The 10,421-nt window shown below is 49.6% G+C and overlaps 5 protein-coding genes across 5 annotated transcripts; 2 read left to right on the top strand and 3 right to left on the bottom strand.

The window, feature by feature from the left end:
- Window positions 1-1,452: 1,452 nt before the first annotated feature.
- An06g00960 (uncharacterized protein) lies at window positions 1,453-2,576 on the top strand (the record flags this gene model as incomplete). The annotated part of the gene is made up of 2 exons (XM_059748046.1): window positions 1,453-2,461; window positions 2,548-2,576. The coding sequence occupies 2 exons, from the start codon at window positions 1,453-1,455 to the stop codon at window positions 2,574-2,576; spliced, it is 1,038 nt and encodes a 345-aa protein (XP_059603805.1).
- A 941-nt stretch (window positions 2,577-3,517) lies between these two features.
- On the bottom strand, window positions 3,518-4,626 carry An06g00950 (uncharacterized protein; the record flags this gene model as incomplete). The annotated part of the gene is made up of 2 exons (XM_001390885.1): window positions 3,518-4,200; window positions 4,266-4,626. The coding sequence occupies 2 exons, from the start codon at window positions 4,624-4,626 to the stop codon at window positions 3,518-3,520; spliced, it is 1,044 nt and encodes a 347-aa protein (XP_001390922.1).
- A 1,423-nt stretch (window positions 4,627-6,049) lies between these two features.
- An06g00940 (uncharacterized protein) lies at window positions 6,050-7,542 on the bottom strand (the record flags this gene model as incomplete). The annotated part of the gene is made up of 5 exons (XM_001390884.3): window positions 6,050-6,414; window positions 6,482-6,706; window positions 6,761-6,886; window positions 6,945-7,452; window positions 7,534-7,542. The coding sequence occupies 5 exons, from the start codon at window positions 7,540-7,542 to the stop codon at window positions 6,050-6,052; spliced, it is 1,233 nt and encodes a 410-aa protein (XP_001390921.3).
- An 818-nt stretch (window positions 7,543-8,360) lies between these two features.
- Window positions 8,361-8,881, bottom strand: An06g00930 (uncharacterized protein; the record flags this gene model as incomplete). Its single annotated transcript, XM_001390883.1, has 2 exons — window positions 8,361-8,749; window positions 8,830-8,881. 2 exons carry the CDS (start codon window positions 8,879-8,881, stop codon window positions 8,361-8,363), a joined length of 441 nt encoding a protein of 146 aa, XP_001390920.1.
- Window positions 8,882-9,550: 669 nt separating this feature from the next.
- Window positions 9,551-10,294, top strand: An06g00920 (hypothetical protein; the record flags this gene model as incomplete). Its single annotated transcript, XM_001390882.1, has 1 exon — window positions 9,551-10,294. The coding sequence occupies one exon, from the start codon at window positions 9,551-9,553 to the stop codon at window positions 10,292-10,294; it is 744 nt and encodes a 247-aa protein (XP_001390919.1).
- Between the last annotated feature and the right edge of the window lie 127 nt (window positions 10,295-10,421).

Here is a 10,421-nt window from a genome sequence, read left to right as displayed (position 1 = left end):
CCCCCCGCAATCATCCAATAGAGTGGGGCATCCTTATCTGAGCATTTGTTTTACTCCCGGTACCCCTGGCCACTAGGTTAGAACTATCATCACTCACCCTGGCTATTTATCAGACATTTGGTGGAACAACGTCCGTACGGGTCAAGAGTGACAGGATGATATCTAGGGGAATGGTAGAGGCACGGACAGGCGCTAAGCACTCACAAGCATGGCCAAGCTTGAGCCATCTTCCCCCGCTCGGTGAACCGCTGGCCTGGGCACTTTATCTACTACTGATACCTACTTGCCAAGCTTAATATGATCATGATAGGTATCAATAATAAGCATGCACCGACCGATGGTACGGAACTTCCTCTTACACATTGAGTATGAAAATATTGGACACTCCACACCTCGAAGGTAACGACCCTGATGGTTGATACCGAGCTAGCTTTTGTTCTCCTCCATCATGAAAAGGAGCGGATTTCGCTTTGTTGAATTGATCCTCACGGTTGACACCTAGGCTGAATAATCGGAAATCGAGCGTTCCGTTAGGCTCGGAGTAAAGGCAACCGGGTCCCTGATTCCCTACTCCGTACATGCTTACGGATTACCCCGCAGATGCAGCAAAAGGATCGCGGGTCATCGGTGTGATACCCGCCGTGGTATAGTTTTTGGTTCAGAGTCGGGTTTACCCTGGAGTCAAATCATAACGAGGGAATTCATACCCATTAGGTACATACACCGTCGGCTGTCCGGACGGAGAATGCTTCATATGCCGTCTGCGTTCTAGCGCTGTCTCAGTTCCCTACAGTCCATGCGAATGTCAGCCCCCCGATACCCCTGTCCGAATGGATCTGGAGATATTGTTGGTGATTACCATTGGCAGCGATCATGGCACGAGCGGCAGGCCCTGCAGGAAACTAAGATTTTGGGTCGGTGACAGCCGTCGTGGTTTCTTTCCGCGTGCATGAAGCCAGCGCTAATAGCGAGACGATGTCACATTACTGCATGATGGCGATAGAGGCTCGATTTCAAGCAAACATTATTGGGGGAGACATATAGCCTAGGCAGATAAGGCAGGATAGTAGGTGGTCTTCGTGGCTCATGCGGTCATTTAAGCGTGTTTGTCGTAATGCATCCAGAAGTTCATCGAACTTGAGCTGCGAGAGCTCTGTTCTTCGATGGTTGTTCTTGTGGGACATGTGAGTTCGTAGATTAATCAACCCCCTCCCCCCTTTCCCGGGGAAAATACTGAAGGCTCTTATAGTTATAGGGGGAACAGCTATATGCACTCAACCACTAGGTCCTTCGGCTTCCGGATTCCATCGAAACAATGAATGCAGAAATAGATGCACAGGTGGCAATTGAGGCCCTCCATCGTAGGAGAGTCCAGAATCGTCTTGCACAGAGAAACCGTCGTATGTCCCACGCTTGTGATTCTCTGGCTTAGAAATTCCGATCCCTTTCAAAATGACTAATGACACTGGATATGAAGGCAAACGACAAGCTGAGCTAGAACAGTTGCGAATGCAAAATTTGGCCAATAAACAGCAAGAACGCCCCGAGGAGAGGCGGAATGAGGAGACTATGGCCGCCGACAACAAGTCGGGTCAAAGCTGTCCACCAACGGTGGGAGACGGTGTGACTGATGAACAAACAAATACAACAGCGGGGTCTGATATGTCAGTTGATTCAACTATTGGAATGCACAACTCCCCGGTTGAACCCCTAGCGGTAATTGCACCTGACAAGTTGTCATGGCATCAAGATGGATATGTCGGTGGAGGCTTGGATTTGAGCCCAAGCACGTTGACTGGGTATGATAAGATGAATGATTCAATCACAACCTTTCTCCTTGACCCGGAATTGGATCTGCCACGGGATAGCAGCACGCCCAAGTTAACCTCTATTAATCCCACGTCCGCCAGCACCCCTCAAGCCCGCAGCAATCCACTTCTGCACCAGGAGAGCGCTATACGAACCACACGATCAAAATTCGAAGTCCGCCAGAGAGTCTGTAAGGCTCAGGCGACAAATTGCGGAGTGATTCGACATCAGTGTAAGGAAGGGCTGCCCACTGTTCGAATGAACGTTCCCACGAACCTGTCGGCCATGATGGAGATATGGGACAATGGCAGCCTGCTACACAAATACAGCTCAGAAAGCCAGGGCAAGACAGCCCTCCACATAAGTGCCGAGCGTGGCGACGTTGGAATTGTGCAGTTTCTCCTTATTCAAGGGGTAGACGTCAATTGCGCAGACGGGTGGGGACGTACTGCATTGCATTATGCGGTACGAGCTGCGCATGTTGATATTGTCACGCAGTTGCTTGCAGCGGGCGCCGAAATCGGGGCTCGCGATCATCATGGCCAAAGCCCACTGCATGTCGCAGTGGATGTGGGTTCCGAGGTGATCGTGCGACTGCTAGCAGACGAGGGCGCAGACCTCAATGCCCCCATCGATATCCCAAACTATATACGTGAGGGAGCGTGATATCTTCGTGTGAGGATCCTTCAGGCTGAATGCGCTTCTATGTTTCTTTGGGAACGATATACTTTCCTATAGCCCGAGAGGAAGCACAATGGACATCGTGATATTGACTTGCAAATATCTAATCAGATTGAGATGAATGGCTTTTCATGACTAGCTACAATAGAAACTCCAGTTCCTTATGTAGGCAAAGACGCACCGTGAATTTCACATTGACATCTTTCTGACTACCAACAAGCCAAAGAGAGTAAGTTAGTGAACTACGATGACTTCGCTGCTACAGAAGCTAGTACTATATATTCAACGGCGGCAGATGGCGTAGTGGTACTAGGACCTCACCACACAAACCTTCATACTACGGAAAAAAAAAAAAAAAAAAAAAAAAAAAAAAAAAAGACTGATTGGGTATTGAGAATAAGTATAATATATAATGGAGGTTTTGAAAGAAATACAAAGTCATAATAACTAGTAGTTAGACTGAGAAAGGGCCCTCTGAAAGGGCGCGCTAGTCGAGTATAAGGCAATCATCATCATCATATTATCTAGTTAGAATGGGGCAATGTTTTCAGACTGTCAATATTGAGGACGTGGGTAGAATTAACGTTTATGATTGTATAGTAGAGACTGTTCAGCACCTAGATGCTATTTTTCTAGGCTCAGAGAGTTGTTCTTTTGTTACAGTATCTTTAATGTTCAGCAGAGACTAATAGGGATAAGTACAACCGGGGCATATACTAGTAAGAAACCCGCCCCCCCCCCAACAAGAAGTAACCGTGCAACGGTAAAATTAACGGATCAGGAGAGGATGATAAAGAGTAGAGTAGTCTACATGTATATCCGCAGAGGATGACTTATATAGCAGAGCCGGTGATAGTGGACTCATGAATGCTAGGACTAGTACTACCGCTGTTGCTTGTAACACACTCCCATGGGCTTTATTAAATCCCCACTGATGTAGGGACGAAAGATGCTTGATCCCCGAACTCAACGCAGTCAATCCAGTCCTTTTTACAAACACCCATGAAGCATTTCCAGAGGGTACCTGTCAAGCAATCTCCCCGGATTCGTAGTCACCGACATCCTCGTGGTCAAGAAACCATCCGTGAATCTCCTTGAACTTATGCGTCATCACACGGTAGGGGTATCCGTCCGGCCGTCTAAGGGCGACAAAGTCGTCCTCATCCAAGGCATTCCGCCGCTGCCAATCCAAGATGGTGTCGTAACTCTTGCACTGGTGTTGAATGTTGAAGTCCGGCCATGCATGGTCCAGGGTATCGGTCCAGATATGCGTGTAGACATCTGTGTTGGCCGAGCACATGATATTCTGGGCCAGGAGCCACACGCAGTGCGACAGGTGCAGCCGATGCATCTCGGAGGTGGTATTGAGACCGCCGGGGTATTTGGCGCCGTAGTAGTGGCCGAAGTATGCCTCGCGCCGCAGGGCATCGAGACAATGCATTTGATGGAAGGCGTCGATGCGGCCGAAGTAGCTGTCGTTGCCGCGACCCCAGCTGGGCGGGATGCGGACGGCCTCCGCCGGATCCTTGCCCATCGCCAGGACCTGGCTGCGAGTCAGCGCAATTGGTCGGGTATCATACAAGGCGGCCCAGGCGCGATCGATTTCGATGCTGGGTTCCTGGCGGTAGATGGTGGGGGGATCCCTGTTGAGGAGGGTGGCGTCCATCCGCTGCGGTGCGACCCGTATGTCCACTTCGTCCAGGATCGGGGCTATGAGTTTTCTGGTGCATTAGGGAACACTGGCTAGGAGTGGCTGGTGACGAAGTTCTACTCACACGGCATGGAGACCTGTTGAAGGCAGTAGTTTCGCTGTGTATCCTCTCCGCGCTCCTTGTACAGTGGGGGAGACGGCGATAGGGATAGCGTGAACATTAGGCTTGATATCAGGAAGAATCCCAGGTTGAGCCATAGAAGGCGTACCGGATCAAGCAAACGTCGTGTGTTGTTGGAGTCTGGAGCAAAGACATCCCCCTCACAGTTGCATTCAACAATCCCGTCTTTTTCGGAAACCAGATGATGAACTTCACCGGAATTTGGCAGAGTTGTGTACGAATGCACAGTGGCTCGGAAAATAGGAGCAGCCCTTGTGGCAATCCATGACTGCAATCTAGTACGCAGTGACTTTCCTTCGGCCATTATGTGTCTTTGGGATTTATGGTGATGTTCTGTAGGTGATGGGGCTGTGTACGACTACAATGTGCTTCAGACCACAACAACCCCTCCCCCCCCCCCCAACACATTTTCAGACCTCACACGGCCGAGAGTTCTTACTCAGATGTCTTTGTGAAGATAGGCTAATTGAATGATGACAGTGACTTGTGGGTCTGGCTGGTATGACTGTCAGCACACCACCCAGCATGTCAGCATGACATTTTGCCAGACGATTGGCACACAACATGTGCAATGAGACCTTCGTTCCCAACTCTACATCCTAATTCTAACCAGCGTTACCCTGGAACAGGTAGGATGATGGACGGCAAAAGACACAGTTATCACTTTTGGCTCCTGCTTGGCCTCACTGTCACGTTCCTGGGAGTCCTTGCGGTATCCTTTCTCCGCATGAACAACGGTGCCGACTTTTGGATTCCATGGCTAAGGGTATCACATATATCATGCGATTCAGGAGCTCTTGGTCCCTATTTAGAGACATTTTCCTATCATCGATCTGAATCAGAGGTGGCGTCTCCGGATCCCTTCTCTGCCAAATGGATGGACAGCAGTAGTACTGGGTTCGTTCAGATACACGAGGCCGGTGGGAAGACAAAGCACTACGGGGTGTCGATGTTTCATCAACTGCACTGTCTAGAAAGCCTGAAGATGGCCCTTAAGCACGAGTCGCACCATACAAGGTACTGGGAGAGAAGAGGGGAGGGCGAGGGCGAGGGCGAGGATCATTTAGAGCATTGCCTTCAGTATCTCGAGCAGGTAAGATACTATCACATATTACGCACTTGCATATCTTGTGCTGAAATCTGCCCTTCACAAGGCGATTATGTGCGCAGCAGATGACACCATCGAGCCATCCTTTGTCGCTGAGTTACCCACGGGTGAAAAGGCTCGAATTATCAATGGCGACGGCGTTGTGCATCGGTGTAGAAATTTTGACGAGGTCCAACAAGCTATGATACTCAGCGAAAAAAATCCGTTAGTTTTGCAGAGACGATTAGGGGAAGGAGATACCTTGCGTATGATTATGGATTCGGTGCGTTGACCTCCAGCTGGGAGGAACACATGCGACGGCATTAACCACGCCCTATGTATCTCAGTATTCGAACACATAGATGAGGGCTGTGTTTGATGAGCATGGATTTCACATACATAAGTAGAATATCACCCACCGCTTGGACAATACATCTACTGTTCGATATCTATTATGAGATGGAAAGCGCAACAAACTTCTTTGATGGCGACGGCCAATATTACGCATCCTAGGACATGGAACTATATGAAGCAAAGACAAATCGGGTAAATACAGGAAAGATCCATGATCACCCCGTCTATCATCAAAAGGAAAGTACCTCCACAGAGAAACACTCCAATATATTGAACAGCTTCCTTCTTACAGACCACTTGCTGCGGTCTTTTCCCTAGCGGCCTTTGCTTCCTCGGGATGCTCCCGCCAGTATGTGAAGAATGTATTGCCCGGAAATTCCATATACTGGTCATCAATGCTCTCCCACGGCGCATTGTCAAATCCCGATTCCCGCATAATCTCTTCCGCTTGCTCCGCGGTGACATTGTAATTCCAGTAGCTGGCCTTGTGTTCCTTGGCCCATTCCTGGATCTTGGTAAAGTTTCGACAGGTATGCGTGGTTGCCAATCGTGGCACAATGACCTTACTTGCTGGGAAGTTGACCCGGAAGGGAATTGGAGCAACGTCTGCGTGGCACATGAGGGTTTCCCTGATGGAGTCAACACAGTGATCTAGCAATAGATAATTAGCTAGTGGTCAAAAATGTTTCCGCAAACGCTTGTAGGGGATGACTCTCACCCCAATGACGGAATTCGATGCTTTCACGGTCGATGACACCTTTGTCATTCGTCACGCCCGCCAGCCCTGGAAACCGTTCGGGGTATAGTAGCATTCGCAAGTCGTTGAGGCAATGCAGCTCGTGCCATACATCAAGCTGTACGAGATATTCGTCGGTTCCAGGAACTTTTAGCGTTGGATGGGGAAGCATCCTCGCCTCATGTTCTGGAATCTTGGAGATTCCGACTTTGATCGGTGTCAGGTATTTTCATCCCCGAGCTCAGCAAGGCCAGCACTTACAGTTATATAGCTCCTGCCACAGGCGGTCCGTTTCGTCGGTCGGAAATCCCATGTATGGGGTCTTCTCAAAGAGCGCAGCACGAAATTTGTGTTGCTTGATATACTCGATGGCCTCGTTGGCAGGTGCTGAATGAGGCAACCTGGGTCAACCATTGGTTTATGATAGCAACATATGAGAACGTACAGTATACGCCGATGGTGGGATCCTGGAAAGGTCGATGCGATAGACTTCCAACCAATGCGGCGATAATCAGTAATAGAATGGCGTTGGACACATAGAGGGTGACAATATGAGCTCTCGAGTATATTCTAAATCGTGGCGGTTGTTTGGTATAGTAAGATTCGATGAGGCTTTCCTTTTCATGGTGACGGATGGAATCGATAGAGGTCTCTGTGGATGATCGCTCGGGCATCATGGCAGAGTACGGAAGACGAGTTGAAAGGGGAGAAGCCTTCAGGGCGCAATCAGCAGGGAAGTTTGTGGGTTCTCGTGGATGCCAAAGACTCGCATGCCCGCAGGTCAGCACATTCCTGAACATGGCGCCTGTCATCCGTGTTCTGACAGCAGCCACTTGATGTGTGCTGACAGTCGTAATCCTATCTGCTGTGAGAGGTCTATCCATATAATCGTGTTCTCCCTCGCCTACCAAGGGAACTATCATTCGCATTGCATCGAACAAACTGAGTTCTGTCTTGAAGTATCATTCACGGTCTCAGACTCTATATATCTTGATAACCGTACAATCCACAATGAAGATCGCTGCCGTTCTTACCCTGGCCATTGCCACTGTTCTCGCACTGCCCGTTGGTATGATCCCACCCGATAGGTATCGAGATTCCGATTATATAAACTAAGAATTGCTAGCCGATGACTCCACTGTGTTGGAGAAACGCTGTGGCACCGCCAAGCGCGACGAAATCAACGTCGCAGTTCGGTCCGCCGTGAACACTGTCAAGCACAAGCGAGAGCTCACGGAGATCGATGTGGATGAGATTTCCGCCGCCCTCTACTCGTCTTGGTGCACTCCATGAGTGCTCAATCTAGTCACCATTGACTGGTCTGCCTTGCAGATGTTTGCGGAAGAAGGATTGGGGAGCCTATGGTCACGGACCTCATGATTTGAACAAGAGATTAAGTGGGGATCTGGAGTGGAAGGGGGTCGGAACATTGGGAATCCGGATGCGCCTGTTACCTACCATCTTTGCGAGGCGATTAGAAGCTGCAGGCATCAATATAACAGGGTGGTAGTTGAACGATTTTCGTTGGTCGTATCTTCTTTGGTCTTTTCGCCTCCTGACAAAATTATTTGCATCTCCTCCAAGTCGGAGATCACGTAGAAACGCACAAAGGTACTTCCGGCACATGATACCATTACTGATGATCTGTTATAAATTTCAGACTGGTCTCTGTCCTTTGTGGCTTTCCTCTGTGGGTTCACCTTTGTGTATATGCCGTCCAGGTTATATCACCCTTTTTGATTTGCCCTTTCTCGCGTGCCTTGATTTTATGCATTTACGTTGGGGTTGAAATGTTGCATGTATCAATCAGATAGAAAGTCATGGGAGGGTACCACTGCAAGACATCAGGCTTAATTCTACACTATGGGTTCTGGGGACTGTTCAACAATCTCCAGGTCTCCAGTCCATTCAACCCATCCCACTTGCGGCATTGATGTGTAGTTCCATATCCACTTAGAGTTCTTTTCCCTGGATCTGGGCCCTCGAGTGTTGCATCCCCGGCGCAGAGGATCGCTTGCCGCAGATAATCAACGCAATGCTCCATGTGGCGTACCGACTCCGAGTCCTCCGCGTGATTCTGTTGTCCATTTCCACCCGGAAAATGTAGAGTCGCCACGTGAAGCTGTTTCAGACAATGCAGTTGGTGATGCACGCTAAGCATGTAGACATTCGCCGTCCCTGCCAGGACATCTTTATTCGGTGGTAAGGAATATAGCTCTGGCCTTTGCACATGCACAAATGCCGTCGTTTCTGGTGCCGTTGTGCCATTAGATTCAGGGAGGGTGCGAGATATAGAATGATGTAACAGGTAATAATAAATGAACGCATACCGTAGGCACCCCAGGCAGCCTCCACTTCAGCAACGCTCGTCAGGTTAGTCATGGTGGCAGTTCGGGTGAAGTTGCGGGAAATCCATGGTACTGATGATAGGAATCAGTTCCGGGCGAGGCAACGAAAGTGAATTCTCACACTTACTCGGCGGAACGGGGGATGCTGGCCAAGGCTGGGACGCATCCGAGTACGATCTCACTAGAAAGAGAATTGTCGAGGCTTCCAACAAACATATTCCAAGTAGGCTAAAAAAAGCAAATGGATGAAAATACTGAAGTGCCGAGGTGATCTTGTAACTGGTTGAAGTCGTCAAGTTAGGGTTTTGGAATGGGCGCTTTCGCGAATTGGCATTCGGCTCATCCCCTGCAACAAGTTGATATGACGGTTCCATATCGAGATATCCACAACGTTGGTGTACACACACACAGAGAGAGAGAGAGAGAGAAAGCCAACCGATCACAACTGGACTCAAGTCAAATCAAGTGAAAAAAAAAGCTCGGATCAGGCCCGTACTGTATTTCACTCCTTTGGGTTAGCCTTGTCAGCACACAGTGCGTCATTTTGCGATGTTCTCATTGGACCACCAGATACACATAAATCAACAGATTTGAGTCCCAACCCCGCAATCTGATAGCAACCCAAATCGCTACACTGTCTCTGCATATTATCTTTACATACCACGAACACGAGGTATTTACACCTCCATCCTTGCATTGAAATATGGCTGCTGCGGTTTCATCATTATTCCGCTACTCCACTGGGGCCGTTGCGACATCCGAGACCGCTAAGGCATTCTCATGGGAGGCCCCGGTGCCTGTCAATACATTCTGGGATAGCTTTGAATACTCCGTCGCTCGTAACTTTCTGGCCAATTTCTCCGATGCCGAGCTTACACAGCTGCCCATTGACGAGGCAAGTTCCGATGACCACCGAATCAAGCTGCAGCTCCTCCTACGGCTGCTCCAAGAGAAACTAGAGCAGGAGGAGGCAGCTACGTCGCCTCCGCAGTCTCTCTACACAACCGATTACCTGCGCTGGTACCAGTTGTGGCAGGGGATCTATTGTCTTCAAGATAAATTGGACCTTCCCGAGGCCGAACAGACCGTTCGGATGCTGGTGGAAAAGAGGCCCGACGAATCAAATGTGGTGCCACCGCACATGCTCGCGGACCACCTGGTGAAGATTGGGAAGTACCAGGAGGCAGAGGAAACTGAAAGGCCGGTTTGCGCATGGATGGATTCACGGCCGCACTTGGGACCATCTTCTCCACAAGCCATCAACGCTCGCCGGATCATCGCCCAAGCCTTGTGGGGGCAGGGACTATCAAGGCGCTCGGAAGCCGAAGCCCTGGTGGCCGAAATCCATCGGCTCGTGGACACGATGGATGGAGGGAAGTTTGGTGTTTATCAGGCTGAAGAGAAAAAGCTCAACGAGGAGCTTGTGGCCAAGCTCCACATCTCCTGACCTGGTTTGATCTTGTGTCGCGGCTTGTAAGCCCGACCATCTGTAGACAATGACGTTGAAGTGAGGCTTCTCTATCGTGTGGGTAGCTGCTAGATATGAATCAGAAATGGTTCTCTGCTCTACACAG

Source organism: Aspergillus niger (genome assembly GCF_000002855.4).
Source record: "Aspergillus niger supercontig An06".
NCBI classification, from domain to species: domain Eukaryota; kingdom Fungi; phylum Ascomycota; class Eurotiomycetes; order Eurotiales; family Aspergillaceae; genus Aspergillus; species Aspergillus niger.
This window is presented reverse-complemented; position numbering and strand designations above follow the sequence as displayed.